This window comes from Culex pipiens, chromosome 3 (assembly GCF_016801865.2).
Source record: "Culex pipiens pallens isolate TS chromosome 3, TS_CPP_V2, whole genome shotgun sequence".
NCBI classification, from domain to species: Eukaryota; Metazoa; Arthropoda; class Insecta; order Diptera; family Culicidae; genus Culex; species Culex pipiens.
Window position 1 is genome coordinate 96807998 of NC_068939.1, and position 20075 is coordinate 96828072.

Sequence of the window (20075 nt, forward strand, 5' to 3'; positions counted from 1 at the left end):
ATTCAATATACATTTTTAAACATTTTTAAAATTTGGAGTATGTTTAAAACCATTTTGAATTATTTTGTTATAAATTTGAACAACAACGTAAAAAGTGTTTTTTTTTGTAAGGAAATTTGAATTCAAATTTAGTTCTAATAAATTATATCATGCCTCATTGATTTTTGAAATATATTGTTGTGTTGAAGAAAGTAAGCTTTAAAAAAATTGCAACGGCCAATGAATTTTTGATATTATTTTTATAGTCAATGATAATAAAACACATTTTTTACAGTTATTTTTGTTTTTCTTTCCTAAACCCAAGAATCTTATTTGCAATACTAGTTTATTTATTTGTTTACTTTAAAAGAACCTTTTCAAAATTATATTATGAAAAAATATTGTCTTCTCTTACAACTTTTGTCAAACATTAGTTCCGGCCCGCCACTCCTTAAAAAATCAGATCAGGTTGGGCACCCCTGCGATACACTGAACCCGGTTCGTCGAACTGATGAATTCTGATCTCTTGATGACCATGAGCTGACCCCTAGCTCAATGCTTTTGATCTATAGTCATCCGCGGAAAAAGTAGGCACGCACGGCTTCCACGTAAAATAATATTTCCTCGACTTGTCCAATATGTGACAACACGAAAATTGAAAAATATATTTAAACTAGTTAGAGTCAACGAATTCAGTTTTTTATTTTGCAAATCCAAACGGTATGAAAAAAACGGTCGAAAAATCATCAATCTTCCTCCTCTTCCCTCGGGCAGCATCTTCTGGCTTTTGGACATCCTCTGCTAGTACAGCCGCTTCCGCTTCCTTCTGCGAACCTTCTCCTATCTATTCTGCTCCTCGGTCGATTCCTGCGACTTGGCGTCCTCGTCCTTTCGGGTGCAAATTTCTATCAGTTTGTACTTTCGAATACTCCGGCACAATGCTAATCAGCATCAACCGTTTGGTCACTTCGACGATCCCTGGGTTCTTCTAATAATTTCTGCTTGGTTGGTACGATCTCGCGTTGCAGTCCGTTGTTGAATCACCGGTTGAAAATGGTCGCGAACGTTTTCGGTTCCTTCATAACTTACAGATCGAACAGCTTTCCGGCGCCGTCCATTATGTCCCTCAGGTTGGCATTGGTGATTGGAATTAGCCGCACAATATTTCTTGGTTCCGGCCGCGTCCTGCAGAATCTTGGACCGTCGGATTGTCCATCCCGTCTTAATGGAGCAGATGTTTTTCGCCCCGTTGACTACCGACTCGAACCGGTACTTTTTCTTATTCGTTTTGGCTGCTTCGGTTTGGTTTTGCACCAGCAACGAAATGTTATCCCCCTCCTCGTCCTTTTCTTGCTCTGCCGCGCCTTTTTCGACAGGTTTTTCATTGGTCGGATGCGGAGATTCGACAACCTTCCCGTACAGATTGGCGTACTCGTTTGTAGCCGGTACGTGTCCCGAGTGCAGTTTTGCTCGAGCATGTTGCACGTCACTAGGAATCCGCGCTGGTCTGCCTCCAAGTAGGATAGTTTCTTCCGGTGAAGATTTGGGCACACTTACTTGTTTTCCGACTAGATCTGTAATACAAATAAAACGCAAAAAAAGTACAAATTATGAGCTGCAACTGTACTGTATACTTGAAAAAACTTACCTGAACAGCTTACGACAGGATTAAATCACATAAAAACGAAAGAAAAAGCAAAAAACAATTCTAGATTAAATTTTCAAAACAACCTATCCCTCATAGGTTTCCTATGCAGATAGGGCCTTTTGAAAATTTAATCGAGAATTGAAAGTTTGAAAAACCTGAAAAGTCCTATGCGTACTCAGCTAAACTTTGTTTACATTGTCGTGTAAGTTAATTTGCAAGCACCTATCTGACAGATGCCGACGAGTTCTCTGATTGGTCGATTTGTTCTCCTAACGGTTTCTCTCTCTCGCGCTGGAAAGCATTGAAACATTTCATGCTCTCAATCAGCTGTTGCCTACACGTTGCGCGAGGATTGGGCGAACATAGTTATGATAAAAAAGTTGTTCTTTTTAAATCAAGATTTAAATTTAATTTGGAAAAGTCATATGTGCAATGCTGCACATATTTGCTCCAATGTGGTTAATCCTATCTGCAAAAAAAGTTCTATGAAGCGTGTCCTATGTGCACTCAAAGGTCGTATGAAACAAATTTATTTAGAAATAAGTTTAAACAAGACTTTTGATAGTTCTCGTGAAGAACACTTAAAAAGCATCATTCTAGGTCCATTTGTGCGTTTTTAGAATTGAAAAATACTCAACCTTGTTTAAATGGGATTTAAAAATGTCCAGCAAAACTTTGACATCAATTTACTCAGATTGAGGTTTTTGCACATAGGACCTTTTGAAAATTTACTCTAGAATTCATTTATTTAGTTAAACAATTCTAGAGTTTTTTTAATAGGTCCTATGAACATCTGAAAGATAATAAATAGCTTATTGGACCTTTTGAAAAAAAAAAAACGAGAATTAAAAAACCTTACCATAAAAAAATCATTGCCCATCTCAAGTTTGAATCTTTTTCAAATATTCAATTAATGTGACAAAATGAAACAGAATCATTACTTTACGCTGTCCATAATCGTTAACATTGTATTAAGTTAGATATTAACTTTTGTTTTTTTGATTCATCAAACAAAAAATTATGAAAATCTGTGTCAAATGCATCCAATATTTCTAAGGATTTTTGATGTCTTGAATAGCCTTTTCAATATCAAATACGTTGAAATAGTGAAGGGACCATAAATTTCAGGGTGGTTCAAAATCTTCGTGAGTCTATCTTCAAAAATACAACGCAGATCTCGATGGTTAGTGAAAATGAATGTGTAAATCTAGTTTTTTTCAGAAGAAAGTGCAAAGATTTGTGTAAATCCTGCTCGCTATTTGGTTTTTCACGAAATCCCTGAAAATCGCGAAGGTTTTTAACCACCCTGAAATTTAAGCTAAAGAAGAAATTTTTACTAAAGAAGAATTGAGTAAATTTAATTTGAAAATTATACAACATATTCCAAAATTATTCAAGAGTCGGAAAATAATTTTCAATCAAGTATACTTGGGATTCCCGAATTTTTGACAAAAAATACAAATTCCCGACTTTTGCCCGATTTTTGGCAGATTTTGGCGAATTCCCGACTTTGTCCCGATTTACCAACTTGAGTGGCCACCCTGCCAATGGCACAAAAGGTTAATGATTAGAGAGCCTATATGGAGAGGCGAAATGTTACTCACAGGGTTGCAATCGACCTGTCAAATCGGGGTTCCAATCGGGCAACAAGACCATGCAAGAACAAGGTCAGAATCAATTTAAAATAATTTTGGACAAAAAAATGAGATTAATAACATTCACAAACATTGTAAAACTGTTGTTTTTATTAAAATGATAGTTTTTGTTAAGTTTGTGCTAGTTCGGTACAAGAAACGTGCCAGCACCAAAAAAATACTACAAATTTTTAAACCTTAAATTTGAATGACTTTGGGTGTTTAAAATTTCTCCCAGAACATTTCATTTCCCTATGTAGGTCCCTATTAATGATTGGTGTTATATCGCCGCGAACCTTTCTAATAATGCCAAGTATAGGGGCTTTGTCTGAGACATGGCAATATTTGAAAAGTTAGTGTCGATATTCATTCATTTAGTAAAATATTTAAAATTGAATATTTTCTCTAAAGGCACAAGCAGAACCTATAATCTGTAATAATCCACTCTAGCTATCAATGGATTACCAGGTTGTTTCCAATAACTACATGCCTCACACGTGTAGTTGTTTGGTTTCCTCGCTAATCCTGGTGATTCCGCGCGAAACTAGGTGGTCACAACATAGCTGTGCTGCAGTGTATTTGCGCGAATGAGTGTCACGTGGTTACATGAATCACAGCTGTTTGGATCTACAACTTTTTTTTGCCACAATATATAATCCTCTCCATATCAACGAGGTGTTGGCTTCTGTTGGTTTGAAGTGAGTGCTGATAACCGACCTCCTCTCTTTCTATGTGTCTAATGAAAAAAAAAATCGTACCTCCGTCCCGATTGTAGCACGATTGTGCGAAATTGAGACAGAGAAGTGGTGCAATAATTATCGACCCGTCGAACGATGGCGAACATATGCTATTGTTTTTCTTCTTTTTTTTTTGTTACCATAATTTCTTCCTCTTCAAACAGTGGCCGTTGGGTGAGTCGGTCAGTCAGTCGTTCAGCGAACGGTATGACATTGATGATGACGTCTCAATGCCTCCTCCTGCATGTTCGCATGTTGTGTGTTTGTTGTTGAATGGAATCGAAAATGCATTGCACATGCTATCACATGTGTTCAATGTAATGAATTCCGTGTTCAACATACCGAAATACACAGCCGATCACACACTCTGTTCAGTTTGGGGTGGGAAAACTAGGTGGGTGAATTGTTTTCCGTGATTTTTGAAAATTGATATCACCTCCCATGCAGTGCAGTTGGGACACACAAATCCGGAAGAAAGATTGCTGCTTCTGTCCTCATTAGAGTGGTTAAAATTTTTACTGTTTGTTCCTAAAACTCGAACTAATGCATTTTCCAAACGATTCTGTATGAGAAAAGTAGTTTTTTCAGTTATTGTCATTTTTAAGCATGTTTGCCATTTCTGCGACATTCCAAGTAGAGCGTCAAATTTCCCGTCCCGGGATTTTTTTTGGGGGGTGATCCAGCCGCACATCGTTGATGTCGAAACCTCTAAACTGGGCCCTCGTCCTGTCACGTCCGTCAGTAGTCTTGTCGTACATTACAACTAGAACCAGATCTGCCAATGAATTAGTACACTTCGACCAAATAAACACTGACGCTGTATGGATCTGACTCTAGAATAAATGCACAGTTGTGTGTTGTTCATAAGTCCAAAATGTTCAATTATTCATATAAGTCCAAATATTCATTTGCGGATAACTACCTAATTTGAATTGATACAAGATTTAAAGTAACCTATCCGAAAGCTACTCTTATCTAAAATCCCCGAAATTTTAATTAAAAGCCAAAGATTCCAGTACGTTTCTTTTCAAACCTATCTGGCTTCTTTAAAAACAATAAAAATAGATTAACAGTTCATATTTTACAAATCGTGAATTGAAAAAGAGACGACCATTTAATCGTCAGAATTCCAGTAGATCCTCGATTCTCAACAATGGTCGATACAATCATAATCCGACAACCGTTAGTTCAACAGATCAACGAGTTTAGTCTGATATCATTTCACTATTGATTGATCGAGACTCTATGGACTCTATGGAGACTGCGCCAAAGTGGGTTCTCGCAGCATGAAGTGGTGTCCATGTGTAAAAATGGAAGCTTCAGCAATATACTGAACACTTCGATTTTGATTCCAAAAAAAGTCCACCCTTTTTACAATCTTCCGGACATACGCCAAAATCGTTTTTTTAGCATAACTTTTGAAGTACTTAACTAAACTTGCTGATTTTAAATAGAGACCTATGGGACCTCAAGACGGATCGAATAAGACTAATACGGTCAAAATCCGTTCATCCAGTCCGGAGATAATCGGGTGAAAATTTTGTTGTCTACCCACCTACACACATCCACACAGACATTTGCTCAGAACATGATTCTGAGTCGATATGTATTAGGGTGGGTACGTTTTTCAAAAAGTTCTCGGATCAAGTTTTAGTATGGTTCCCCTTGTAGGGCATGCCCATAGGGACTTTCATGCCAAATATCAGCTCATTTGGTTGTAAACTGGCTGCGCGCATCAGGGTTAAAGTTTACATGGGAATTACTATGGGAAAATTGGAAATTTTGTTCAAGCGCTCCTACAGGTCTGGGAAAATCATGCGCCAACTTCTGGTATGGTCAGGCCTATGGGGAATGGTCTGGAGAACACTTTTCCCGAAGAGAGCATATGGATTCGTTGTCCCTAGACCTGGCGCATCGGCAAACAATCCGATGTCTCCGGAATCAACGGTTTTCCCCCAAAAAGCATCAAATTTTCCTTAGCATGCTATGAAGGCTTGATGAACACCGCGAGGCCATACGTCAGGCAGCTACCACGTGGTTGAAATATTTGCAAAAAAAAAAATACCAATTTGCTATGCAAAGATTCTGAATTCGACTAAATAATATCAAGATTGCTCGAAATGATCATTTTCTAGTTAAAAGAAGGTTTGCAATTGAATATTCCAGCCGTTTCTCACCCACGTGGTGTCTGACATATGGGTCATTCCATCTGAAGCGGAACAGCATTTGAAAATTACCATCTCCGATTCTGCTCAAATTTGGCAGAGCTGTTGAGACTATCAAAACATGCAAAAATTCAGAATTTCATCCAAATCGGACCACCCCCTCCATTTTTGTACCCTCCCAAAAAATCGACTTTTTGGCGATTTTTGAGCGAAACCTCTATCTTCAAACGACGATAACTCAGGAACCACACATCTTAGAGGGTCGGTCTTAGACTCAATTTTGAAGGAAATCGGACGTAGAATCCATTTCCGTGATCAAAATTTAGATAAAAATATTTTTTTTCTACCTGTATTGCGCAATTGAAAACTTTAAATGGCCGTATCTCAAAACAGCCCTATTTATTTTTTTAATTTGACCTCACCATCATATTCCCCGTCCAATTTTACATAAGAATCACTTATCGGCAGAAAGGAATATGTTTCGTTCCACAGATATCGAATTTTAAAGTTTTGAGTATTTGAGATTACCTAAATTAGCTACACTCGCCGCATATGCTAGAAGCACTCAGTCGTGCTGATCAATAATTACTACCTGGTGTTCTGTAAGATGAATTAATAGACATCACACCGTCTTTTCAGACTGAATTTACTAACTAACGGGACAAACACAGAACACCCAGAGGAGATGGGCGGGAATCGAACCCGGGCCCCTTAGCACACATGAGGGATCGGCAGCCGAAGCCGCTAACCACCGCGCCACGGGGTCCTCCGTGGTTTTTTTTATTATTTTATACGATTTTGAGATAATCAATACCTTGAACAATCTATTGGGTAATTTTGAATACACTGTTTTTCCTGATCACAGTGTCATTGAACCATATTAAGTAAAATTTGAACTTTTAATATTTGTTTGCAAAAACAAAATCATTTTTCTATTGTTTTCATATTTTTCCTAATTCTTCATTCCTTCCCACTTAATCAAATTATTTCTTTTATTTGAAGCGAGAACAAATGTAGAGCTGGCTGTAGTAGATGAAATAATTCTCATGGGTTCTAGAACTTTTGCCATGTGCGGTGCGAAATAGTGCCATTCAGCAAAAACCCCAAAATCTGATTTGAAAGATTGATCATATTAAAGCGATTTTTATATTGTGAGCCAGTTTCATCTGAATAACTGATGTTTTTTTCAATTCTGGTACATTTAATTTCAAAAACAAAACCATATACTTCTGATACATGTGGACAGCACCTGTATCGTCTTCCAAGATTTTGAAATGGTTGACCAACAAAAAAAAATTGGTTCGGACGGTGTCGAAATCAACACCACTGAAGTTGATCTTAATCAGATAATAAATCAGATTAATCTTTGTGATTTTCTTACATTTTTCAGTTTTATACTTTTCAGAAATCCTCCTCCTTAATCATGCTTCACGAGAGTTTTATTCATGCTGATTCATAATTTTTAACACGATAATGTATCGTAAACTTTTTCTAACGTGTTACTTACAAGATCAATTGCAATTTCCTGCTAGCACTGCGGGAATTTCATTCTGCCCTGTATTGCGTGTCGTTCTTGCTCTGTCCTGTGGGCTAGCACACAAGTTCACCGTATACTATTTTTTTTTTATTTAAGATTATACAGCAGTTTCCTACAGTGGTGTACATTCATTTTTTGCCTAATTTGCTAATGATTATTTCGGATGAAATCTTATTTCAATAAATACACAGGTAGCAGTTATTGATCAGCGCGCCCGAGTGCTTCAGATGCGGCAGATAAAGCAAATACAGGTAATCTCAAATACTTAAAATTATAAAATTTTATATCTCTGGAACGAAACATATTCCTTTCTATCGATAAGTGATTCTTATGTAAAATCGGACGGGGAATACGATGGTGAGGTCAAATTTAAAAAATAGATAGGGCTATTTTGAGATACGGCCATTTAAAGATTTCAATTGCGCAATACAGGTAGAAAACATATTTTAATCTAAATTTTGATCACGGAAATGGATTTCCTTCAAAATTGCGTCTAAGACCGACCCTCTAAGATGTGTGGTTCCTGAGTTATCGTCGTTTGAAGATAGAGGTTTCGCTCAAAAATCGCAAAAAAGTCGATTTTTTGGGAGGGTACAAAAATGGAGGGGGTGGTCCGATTTGGATGAAATTAGGGATTTTTGCATGTTTTGATAGTCTCAACAGCTCTGCCAAATTTGAGCAGAATCGGAGATGGTAATTTTCAAATTTGCATTTTTTCTTGCACACGTTCAGGTGGAATGACCCATGTAACAAAACCATACTATAAATGAAACCATAAAAACATCATTGAAAACTACTTCGTATCATATCAAGGGTGCCCAAAGAATGCACAAATTTCAAAAACTTGCTTCTAATATTTGAAAACTTTTAGTTATGATTTCATGAAATAGTGTTTCAAGTAAAAAAGCACGAGAAGTTAGATTTTAAAGGTAAATTCAATGATTATTTATTCAGTTTCTGCATGATTTTTTTTTTTTCATTGCGACTTGATGTGTCAATGTTCTTCTCAAAATCTCGGATTAGTTTTCAAAAAGACGTAAGAGCCATTGGTAAACATAGCCCTTTTTGCACCGGTAATCGAAGTTCTTACGAAAAATAATTTTCAAAAATGCTTGAGATTGTTCATCTACACGTCCTCTAAGTGCCCTTAAATTAAAACAAATGAAATATTGTTTAAATTTGAAGAAAAACGAAAATTAATGTCGGAGGTCACGATTCCAAGGCATAATGCTACGAGTTGTAACGAGTTTCATACAACATTTTTTGGAATGCCGAAACAACATATGAAAGACAACAGCTTATAGGACCTTTTAAAAAAACTCTTGATTTGTTTAGTCAATTCATCGATAAAATCAAAACAATATTGAAAAGTATAACTTTTCGATACTAGTGCTGAAAAGTTCAACTTTTCGGCACCCATTTCAGTGCTGAAAAGTAGAACTTTTTCAGCACTTGTATCGAAAGGTATAACTTTTCGAAACTTTAATTTTTATTTGAGAAAAGTAGGCCTTTTCGTCATGCGAAAATGATAGGAAAATGATAGGACATAAACAAAATCTCTGCCATCAGCAGTGTCTGTTTATATAGCCCTGTCAACCTGTCAAATAAAAGGCTACATGAACCTCGTGACGAAAAAAAAGCATCATGGAAAAAGCGCATTGTACATTCGGCGAAAAAAACGAATCATAACAAAGCGTCCCCCTCAATGACAGCAGGGTGATATAGACGTTGGTGATTTCAAAAGAAGTTATGTTTGTTTTTCTCAAATAAAATTACGGAAATAAAGTTTTATTGAATTTGGATGATCATACCCCGTTCGCACGGGCTAGTTATAACCGGTTATAAGACCAAAAGTGGTTATAACTCTTAAAACCGGCTATAACTCTGGTTTTGCCCATACAACGATCTGTCAAATTAAAACTGGTTATAAGAGTTATAACCAAGTTAAAACTGCTCGAAAATGGAACTCGACTACTTGAAAACTCATAGTAGCCTATGGAATCATTTGAAAACGTCCAACATTGACAGGAACAAATCAACTTTTTTCTACAGGAACAAACTTGCTTTTTTCTCTGTTTCTTTGCTGAAATACACCAGCTTATCGGCACGTCCCAGTTCCAGAGTGGACAGTGCACCGTGGCAAGGAACTTGCTATCGAAAGAGCTTGGTTTCTTTTTTTAGATGTGAGATTATCAGTTTAAGCATTTTATTGATTCGATACGCCCTTGCAGATTTCACCCTGGAGTTCATCACCATTGCCCGCGGATCCAGTGCCGCCCAATACCCAAAAACCTGAGCGGACATACACTTGGACGTTTGCGAGATTTCCGTCCGTTTGATTCCGACAAAACGCAACAAATGATTCAGTAGAAATTCGGTTCCGCACTTCGTTCGGTGCTTGCTGTAGAACTGGTTTTCCCAGTCTATCTTCGTTCGCCTATCGGACATCCGCACCAACAAGATCCCTATCGATAATCTGTCAGCGTCGAGTCTTGCGGGGAGGTGGCCTAGATCTCGAAGCACTTACCAAACCCCGGATTTAGCTGTTTGCTCACGTAGTTCTCCTTGATCGAGATTCGTTTGCTACCCGGATGCAGATTGGTCGTCGACGTGGTCCAATGACTCGAGGATATGACTGGGTCCTCTGGCTCACGCGCTTTAGCGGGGCACGCTACGTAATGTAATCAATGCTCTGCTGCTATTGCTGGCGATACGCGGTGCTGTTGCTGTTGCTCGGCGGATGGACGCCAACGCAGACTGCGCCACCGGCCGATTCTCGCGATCACGTATGCTAATCTGCTGCTGTGACTTCTGGGCGGGCTCTTGGGCCACCTGGTACAAACGCTGGTACCACGTTGGGACACGTGGCACTCGAACTTGGCACTTCCAGACGCCACCAGCTAGGAGATTTGACGCGTCTCCTATGGACGACTCAACTGCCGATCAATGTCGGACAGCTCGCCTGCGATGCTGGTTTTAAACGGCAGGGTCCAATGGCTCACGTGCGTTGGCGGGCACGCTACGGAATCTATAGTAGCCGGCTACGTGTCGCGAGTCGATCGCCGTATCCAGTATCTCCAGTGGCTCAAGATCAAAGACGAAGACCTCTACGGATGAAACCACGTGGCCGTGGGGACGGCTCAGCGAACCAGCGAGGCTGGTTTCTAGTCGACGATCGCGTCCTGAGGTTCGGAGGTGAAGTTATGGCATCCTGAGGACTCTCGGTGTACCCTGACGGACGTGCACGGATCGTTAGCTCCGCGAGCATGTTTGGTCTGCTCTGATGTGAAGCACGCGGTTTAGTGTATAACGTTCGCAGTCCCGGTTGAGCAGCTACTGTTTCGTGCCTTTTCTTATCGCATTCGTTTTGGTTATGGTTGCAGTCTCGGTAACAGCGTTCCGTCAGACATCCCCCGACAAAGTGTTGTGGCAGAAGTCCGTGAACACTTCAGTGTACAGCACAGCAGGCTCTTCGTAACCAACACCGGTACACCTGGTCCACCTTTCGCTCCTCGGCGTGGGACTTCTGAAACTTGTTGACCCGGAGCACGGAATTATCTCGCTTGGGGGCAGTTTTCAGACTATGATTGACCAGTAACCAACAGGTGCGATGTAGAACCTATCAAAAGAACCTACGCCTTAAGGTTCTACAGGCGAAACGGCGCTTAGATACTACATGCCCGCGGGGAGGGGTCTCGGATAAAATGGCAGAGAGCCCTTGACGACGCTAGGTTGAGACCTTGACCGCGAAAAATGGCTAACTCGTGGTCGGCTCTGATTGGCTAAGGCTAAGGCTCGCAGGGTGCCCTACCCGAAAAATTGACAGAGTTTCGGCCAGGTGAATATATCACAAGTTCATCGTCTACGGGAGTCCAAAGCAGGCGCTCTCTTGATGGTATGCGTTTCGCCCTCCAACTTCGCGACAGAGGGAACATGGGCGCATGAACGCCGAGTGCAACGTTGGCCCAGGCGAGTGGCTAAATGTTAAAATATTAGAAATGTTACTACCGTATCAGATGTCTCCATGCTCGTGAGTCAGCATCTTGGACGGGTCGTTTGTAGTTTTTTTCAAATCTTTTTTCTTCCTTTTCAATTGAAACAAAAGCGGGAGGAATGGGGTTGTAGGAGAGGGGGGTTGGGGGAGGGGGTTTGGTGGCTTGTTGAGATGTTTAATCGACTTAATGGACGCTATTCTATGTTTCTTCTCTTGACGCGACCTGGTCGGCCATCTCCGAAGACGACTTGAACGAATGTTAATTATCTGCTGGCACACACCGAGTTTTCGCAGGCGGATAATGATCAGCGGGTGAGTGGCCAGTTCCAGCTTGAACACCTGGATCTTCAGGCGACCTCCGATAGTCGTCGATCTTGAGGCCAAGCACATAAAACAGGACTTGTCCAACTCTTCCTAGCAGGGCGATACCCAGGAACAGAAGATTTTTAAGATTCCCCTTGACCGTTAGCAACCCACGGGCCACTTTCCGGGTTTTGCTTAACATGACGGTAAATGACGCATCAGACATCGCGACGTCCAGTCAGACCTCAGCATCGAGGCACGACCGTTCTGGAGAACTCAGAAGAAATAGTTTTCCGGAAGCATCTTTACAACCAGAAAAGAGTTTCCCCAAGAATCCCATGGCAACATGTCTAGCACAGAAGATTTCCTAAAATTGAATTACGTGTTATTTAAAATACGGGTTGGATCGTGAGTTGTGTTACCGTTACGCTGATGTAATAATTGGTTAGCTTGAAAGGATTATGCACAGCAACAAGGAGGTTTTTTTCATCAATTCCATCCATCAAGAATTTCAGCTAGGCTCAAACCAGCGAAAGGAGTCAAATTAAGTTCACTCCGCTTGTACGAACGGATGTCCAGCGTGGTAAGGCTCGGGAAGGTGCGCCTCAGTTCCGCAACGTTTTCAAGAGATTTGATGGTATGTTACGGTAGGTAACGCTGTAGCGGAAGTAATCTCGGTGCAACCACGTCCTCCCGTGCTTATCGAATTCAGAGCACATACAACGGACATCTAAAGCAGTTCCGAATAGACCAGATTGTCCAACTTCAACGCAATGCGGTTCCCTGAGTAACGAAATCCCAACTTCGAACCTCCGGAGTCAGCAGACCAGCTCCAGCCAACCAAAAATCAAAAACAAATTCTGTAAAAAAAACTCAGTCAAAACACATCGAACTTTTAAATTATTTTAAAATACCTACAATCCTGCCTAAAACCGGAACCGAAAAAAAACAACGGAAAAAAACCCGGTCCTTACCGGATAGTGGCCACGATAGTGAAGTTCGATCCGCATCACAAGAAAAAAACGAAAATAAATGACAGCACTAAATAATCACAGCCTGCTGTAATCTGTCAAAATAGTTAAAACCGTTAAAACCTCCAGCGCCCGTGCGAACGGTTTGGTTTTAACTTGGTTATAACTTAAAACCATTTCGTTATAACCGGCTATAACTCGCCCGTGCGAACGGGGTATCAAGTATCAATAAAAGCAACGTTTTTCATCGTTTGTAATCATTAGAACATCTTATTTTGCTTTTATGCTAAAATGGGAATTGAAAATGGATGCTCAACATTCAAATGCGTTTTTCTCAAAAAGGATGGTGTGTATATGATGCTTTTTGAAATGTTGGCATCGATTTTGTGATGAAAAAAGTAACAATCTAAAGTTTGACAGGAACCTAGTACTACGGTTTGTTCAGAAACTCATGCCGAACAGTTTGCTAAAAAAGCTCATGAAAAGATGTTTTCTATAAAAAGTTATATAACAATAACTATTACAAAAATAAAAAAAAAGGTGCAAAAAAAGTTGGTACACCTTTCGAAAAATTTACATAAATAATGTTATTTGTTGACAAATCACAATAAATCCAGTCTCCCAACTCCAAATAGGCATCCTTGACTGATTAAAAAAATAATTTGGATTGAATATAAAGTTTACTAACTACTTAGTATAAAAGTTTACATAACTCTGGAAATTCTATATAAAACTTATCTAAACTTAATTTTGCAAACTTTCAATTTAACTAAATGTCAATAAATTACCATAAAATTGCTATTTAAACATTCTGGAGTGGGTATAACACCGTTTTGGGGGTCTTTGTATCGCTAGAATAGATTTTTCGTTGGAATTTCGTACCGACCCGGAATTACGTCGTCGGAAAATCCGCCGGCATCCGAACCGGTCCACAATTCACAAGTCAACCTATGTGGCATCGGAAAGGGCATAAAATTTCCGATCTTTTGATACCCATACATCCAGGTTTTCTATAAAACCCACGTTGTTAAATACCTGGGTAAAAAGTAAGTTTGATCCACGACAACAAAAATTACGAAATTCCATACCTTTTTGGCAGGTTGCTCAAACGAAACCAAAAAAACGTTTTTACCTAGGTATTTAAAAACGTAGGTTTTGTAGAAATCCTGGATGTATGGGTATCAAAAGAATGCCCTTTCCGATGCCACATAGGTTGACTTGTGAATTGTGCACCGGTTCGGATGCCGGCGGATTTTCCGACGACGTAATTCCGGGTCGGTACGAAATTCCAACGAAAAATCTATTCTAGCGATACAAAGACCCCCAAAACGGTGTAATACCCACTCCAAAATGTTTATTTAGCAATTCTATGGTAATATATTGACATTTAGTTGAATTGAAAGTTTGCAAGTTAACTTTATATTCAATCCAAATTATTTTTTTAATCAGTCAAGGATGCCTATTTGGAGTTGGGAGACTGGATTTATGGTGATTTGTCAACAAATAACATTATTTTTGTTAATTTTTCGAAAGGTGTACAAACTTTTTTTGCACCTTTTTAATTTTTGTAATAGTTATTGTTATATAACTTTTTATAGAAAACATCTTTTCATGAGCTTTTTTAGCAAACTGTTCGGCATGAGTTTCTGAACAAAACGTAGTACTAGATTTCTGTCAAGGGAGCGGCCGTGGCTGACTGGTTACGGTGTTCGCTGTGTAAGCGAATGGTTCTGGGTTCGATTCCCATCTGCTCCCAACGAGAAAGTTAAGAACTCATAAATTTGAAATGATGAATATGAACGAAAAATCAAAGTTGCTCGAGGCGGGGTTCGATCCTCCGTCCTTTGGATTGATAAGCAAAAATGCTAACCACTAGGCCATGACGACTTGGTGAACGTGGACTGGAATTAGTAATACTGTTACAGAGAGCGAGTTGTGGCGCTATAACCACGGCAAATAGTGTCCAGGGCATTCGTGGAAATACACTGTCCCATCCCAGAGGGTCCCGGAGTACCAAACCTTCTTAGCATGGCGCTCCCAACGAATACAACCAAATCTCGGAGCGTATGGTGGTGTGTCCCCACGCTTCTTCCTCCCCTGTCGATTCAGAATTGTGTTGTTGTTCGAACACTCTGTGCTCAAACTCAATCCAATTACGAGTCATCTCTGCGATACGGCTTTACGCAGTAGGCCTGGCCGCTTTAACGCTTGTGATGTTTCAATGCATTCTAATGCAATGGCGCACTACAAATGTTAATAAATGACAAGAAGAGTGCTAGGCGTCATCTAACCTAAGGCACTCTCCAGGATCCCTTCGAAAGATTGGCTGCGCTAGGGTCTGATTAGATTAGATTAGATTAGATTAGAAAACGTAGTACTAGGTTTCTGTCAAACTTTAAATTGTTACATGTTTCATCACAAAATGTGCATAGTGCCCAAGGAGTGTAAATACTTTTTTACATACTGTAATTAGTTTCACAACGGAATCGCAAAAAATATTTTTTGTAGGATATTTGGATTTTCAAAAAACATTGGAATTTAGTTTTTCAAAAAATATAAGAAATTCCTAGAAAAAATAGTCGTACAGTGATTATAGATGTAAAAATTCCAAAACAGGCGAAGGATTATCAGTTGAGGATCATCAGATAAATTCGATTGTATCATATTGACTGATCCAAAGTAAGAAAAGTTTTCAAAACTTATTGAAGTCCTTCGAAAAAGAGATAAAGGAGTTAAGGCATTAAAATTCAAATCTCAATCTAAAAAAAGGCAAAAATGGGAAAATTTTGCTATTTTTTATGACCTCTAAAATTACAGATCAATTTGATTTTAATAGAAAATAATGTACTTAACAAACAAAACAATCAATGGAAGTAACAATTTCAAAATATTCAACCGAGCCCTACTAGGTCACCAAAGGACGCATTCCATCGAAAGTGGCGACCTCCTTCTTCGCCGCACTGAGAGTACCCTTCTAAAGTGCTGCCTTCGCTTTGTGCCGGAGCTTCCCATGACTGTCTAATTGAATTTAACAAACTCAATTCCAGCGACCACGTCATTGTCGACACCTTTTTTTCGTATGTTATCTGAAGAGCAAAACACACACCCGAGTCGTCGCAGGTACTGGTGCAAATATCAACTCACCAAGTCGACGCGTTATCTCCGATGCAAAGCAATCAACTGCGACCACGATGAATATATCCACAAAGTAGGGCACAGGATCTGCGTTTTCTTCCGCCACACGCAGGCAATCGATCAAAATAAAATGAAATCAGCTCGCCTTTTTTATGTGCCACCTCTTTTTATTCGTCGAAAACGCACTCACACTACGGACACTGTACGAGGAGGAACTTGTTCCTCGCAAAAAAAAAACCCAAAAAATGCTGAGGAGCAGCTGGAAAGTTTTCCAATTTGTTTGAGCGTCGAACTTTAACCAATTTCAGCGTTCTTCACGCACTGTACTCCTTGAACTTCACGCACAATCCCGTCGGGCATGGATTAAACTACCATTTTCACAATTAATTTAGCACCTGCGACCGTGATGACAACACCCCTTGCAAGGTTTTTTTTCCTTCAACCTTCTCCAGTAATTTCGAAACACCTCCTTCCTCTTCAAACTCCACTCTGTTATTGTCGTGGTCTGGTTGACATTCCGTGGTGTAAACACCAACACGGCGACCTTCACTCACGCACGTACACAAACACACACACGCGCGCGCACTTATCGTTTTCCACTCAAAACTGACCAACCCAATTAAAACTTCGCGATGAGGGTCGTCACCATTTTCCAAAAACGCGATGCCAAAGCCACATTCCAGAGGCTGATTTGGAACCTTCTAGGACGCTACCAATCACGAAACTATCACCAACTCAATATTTTTCACGTTTTGACACTTTTTCAACTGTTCACTTTCGTCTTGCAAAGCTAAAAAGTCCAACGATGGTGAGGAAATCAAGCCCTCGACGCGATACGCACGCACTCCCTCCGTCGCGAAAACTCTGACTGAACAAAAATCTCGTTCCGTTTGACAGATCGATTCGAATTAAGGTAGTTTAAACGATCACCGCTTGGATGGCGCTGTTGCTAGAAAGATATTCACTACACGCTTAACTGGAACAACTCACTTTGCACGTGGCATTAACCTTGTTTTATTTTAAATAAATATATTTGGCCGTTGCAAATACTTTTAAAAGTTTATGTCGATGTTTATGTCGACGATTTCTTGGGGCTTTCTTCACCCTCTCTGGCTTGCTTTCGCTGCCGCTCCTGCCCGTTTGAAATAATTTCAAATTATTTTTCTTGACCGGTTCCTTCAGAAATGCGTACACCCTTACTAAAAATCATGATTTTTTGAGTTCTAAATCCCACTTTTCATACGATTTTTTCAGTTCAACCCATATAACCATTTTTATGGTTGTAGTACCTGAACTCAAAAAGTCGTATGAAAAGTGGGATTTGGAACTCAAAAAATCATGATTTTTGGTAAGGGTGTAACCGACGACGGGTAACTGTCACAGCCTCGCACTCCCCTGTTTGAAACTAAAGTATTCGAAAGCATATATCAAAGCTCAGTCGAGACACGCACCACTATAGGCGAGCGGGGGGGGAGAAGGGGTAGGATTTTAAGTGTGCAAATATTTGGTGTGCAGTTATGATTTGCACAGAGGGAGAATTTGGTGCAATGTGTGCAATATTGTTTTGAAACAAAAAAGAAAATCAATAAAATCTTGTTAGCCGATTCTCAATAAAAATAACACTAAACTGTGTTACAATCGTTGAGCGTGTAAGAAAAACGAAAATAAAATGTCACCAACCTTGTTTTTGAAATGCCTTGATTTTCGGCACGTCACCGCGCCAAAGAAAACGAAGAAGATCAAAACAGAAGAGTGCGCGATGACAAGTCAAATGTTTGGATGTTGCTTTTCAAGAAACGAAATCAAAAGGAAAAGGATTAATCAGCTCTCTGCACTTTGGACTTTCCCCGCTGAGATTCCCGTCGTCGTCGTCGTCGTTCCTGCAAGCCGCTTATCGTCTGCTGCCTCTATTCAGTGTTCAGTATTATCTATAGCAGAGTGTAGTAGATAGAAAAACCGATCCCCGGAATAACCGAAGAAACGCGTAGCTCCACGGTGATATAACATTCAAAGTTTTCGATCAACAAGTCGTCGTTCAAAATGTCCGAAAACGTCAGCCCCGTCAAGTACTTTCTCTCCGGCGGGTTCGGAGGAATTTGTACCGTGTTGGCGGGTCACCCGCTCGACACAATCAAGGTGCGACTGCAGACAATGCCACTTCCGGCCGCGGGCCAGGCGCCGCAGTACCGAGGAACGTTGGACTGTGCCAAACAGACTATTGCACGCGAAGGCTTCAGGGGGTTGTACAAGGGCATGTCGGCTCCAATGACGGGAGTGGCGCCGATTTTCGCGATGAGTTTCTTCGGATTCGGGGTTGGTAAGCGATTGCAGCAGAGCAGTCCGGACGAGGAACTGACCAACACGCAGCTGTTTGCGGCTGGAGCGTTTTCCGGAATATTCACGACCACGGTCATGGCCCCGGGCGAGCGGATCAAGTGTCTGCTGCAGATCCAGCAGGGTGGCACGGGTCCGCAGAAGTACAACGGAATGGTGGACTGTGCGAAGCAGCTGTACGCGGAAGGAGGAATCCGTAGCATCTACAAGGGGGCCTTTGCCACGTTGCTTCGTGATGTGCCGGCCTCCGGAATGTACTTCCTGACGTACGAGTACGTGAAGAAGGCGATGGCCCCGAAGGCCGACGAAAAGCAGGACGCCGCCGTTGGCCTGATGGGAACGATTTTCGCCGGAGGAATGGCCGGCATTGCCAACTGGGCCATCGGAATGCCCGCCGATGTGCTCAAGTCACGGCTCCAGACGGCCCCCGAGGGAACCTACAAGAACGGAATCCGCGACGTGTTCCGGGAGCTGATGAAGAACGAAGGACCGCTGGCACTTTACAAGGGCGTTACGCCGGTCATGCTGCGGGCGTTCCCGGCGAACGCGGCATGCTTCATTGGCTTTGAGATTTTCATGAACTTCCTCAACTTTGTGGCCCCGAATTTGTAGACGGTAATTTGTTAGCTTGTTTGTTTACATTTTTATTATTCGTCGTTTGTACATCAAGGTCGAAAAGTTTCAACTCTGTTCCGTTATCGAAAGGTGTAGGTGCAATCACAATCAAAAGATTTTTTTTTTATTTTCTACAATTAAAAGGCACGCGAGCCCAGCTACCTCGAAGTGATGTGCATTTTAGGCCACCAAAATGCGCAATCAAAATTAACCGAAAGAAATCACCGCCGCTACCAATTTTGTGTTACCCGTTTTATTCTAAACGTTTGACCACAGACAACAAAGTTATCACGTGTTTATTGGTTCGACTGAGAGCTGTTGTAGGCAATTTTATAATAGAACGATTTTCTAAAAAAGTGGCGTTTTTCAATTTAAAAATATCACAGCATTTCATTCAACATAAACTTTTCTTAGGTAGGACTAATTTTCTGGTATTTTGGGCATTTTTAGGTGGTCGTGCCTTATTCTCATTAGTAGAAATCCAGTTCAGATAGATACAAGTAAAACTATATGTGTTCCGAACGGTAGTTAGTACAAAATGCGATTCCTTGAAGCTGATACAGTTACAGGCCTATCAACTAGTAATCTACGAAAGTAAACTGTAATGACGGAGTTAATTGAAAAGCTAATTTATATTTGCTTTAAAAATCAGGTCGTTTTTTTTTTTTGCAATTCTGATTTAAATGTTCAAATAAATTATCATAACGATAACTCGTCCAGCTCAAACCTTTGTAGGGGTATGAGGTGGGACCATCATCATCATCATCATATGAATATTTTATATAGTAAATTCATCTTATATAAATAGCAACATCTTCTATTTCAACGTTCCGCCTATTTTTTTTTTTTCATCTTTTTTTAATCACTGTCTTTTGATAAGATTCTCAATTTGTCTTCAATTTGTCAGGCTCATTAGAACGGTCTTTTGATTACTCATCCAGCGGAGGGGCGCATGACGGATCCGGACATCGTTTTCATCAAAATGTCTGAGATCCGGCATCAAAAAATTGTATAAATAACACT

The 20075-nt window shown here is 40.3% G+C and overlaps 2 protein-coding genes and 1 pseudogene across 10 annotated transcripts in view; 1 reads left to right on the forward strand and 2 right to left on the reverse strand.

Moving 5' to 3' along the window:
• The window catches only part of LOC120417460 (palmitoyltransferase app), a 50377-nt gene extending 33401 nt beyond the window's left edge, over positions 1–16976 (reverse strand). For 4 of the 9 annotated variants that reach the window (XM_052709382.1, XM_052709383.1, XM_039579524.2 and 1 more), the window contains exon 1: positions 16113–16975. The gene's annotated coding sequence lies outside the window, so the exon portion shown is untranslated. Of the gene's footprint in view, positions 1–16112 lie in introns of all 9 variants that reach the window. The other 5 variants (XM_039579519.2, XM_039579518.2, XM_039579520.2 and 2 more) reach the window with 2 other exon arrangements.
• Positions 220–10968, reverse strand: LOC120417476 (THUMP domain-containing protein 1 homolog; annotated as a pseudogene).
• An 858-nt stretch (positions 16977–17834) lies between the features above and the next one.
• Positions 17835–19421, forward strand: LOC120417482 (congested-like trachea protein). Its single transcript, XM_039579558.2, has one exon. The coding sequence runs from the start codon at positions 18144–18146 to the stop codon at positions 19047–19049; it is 906 nt and encodes a 301-aa protein (XP_039435492.1). The 5' UTR covers positions 17835–18143; the 3' UTR covers positions 19050–19421.
• The last annotated feature ends 654 nt before the right edge of the window (positions 19422–20075 follow it).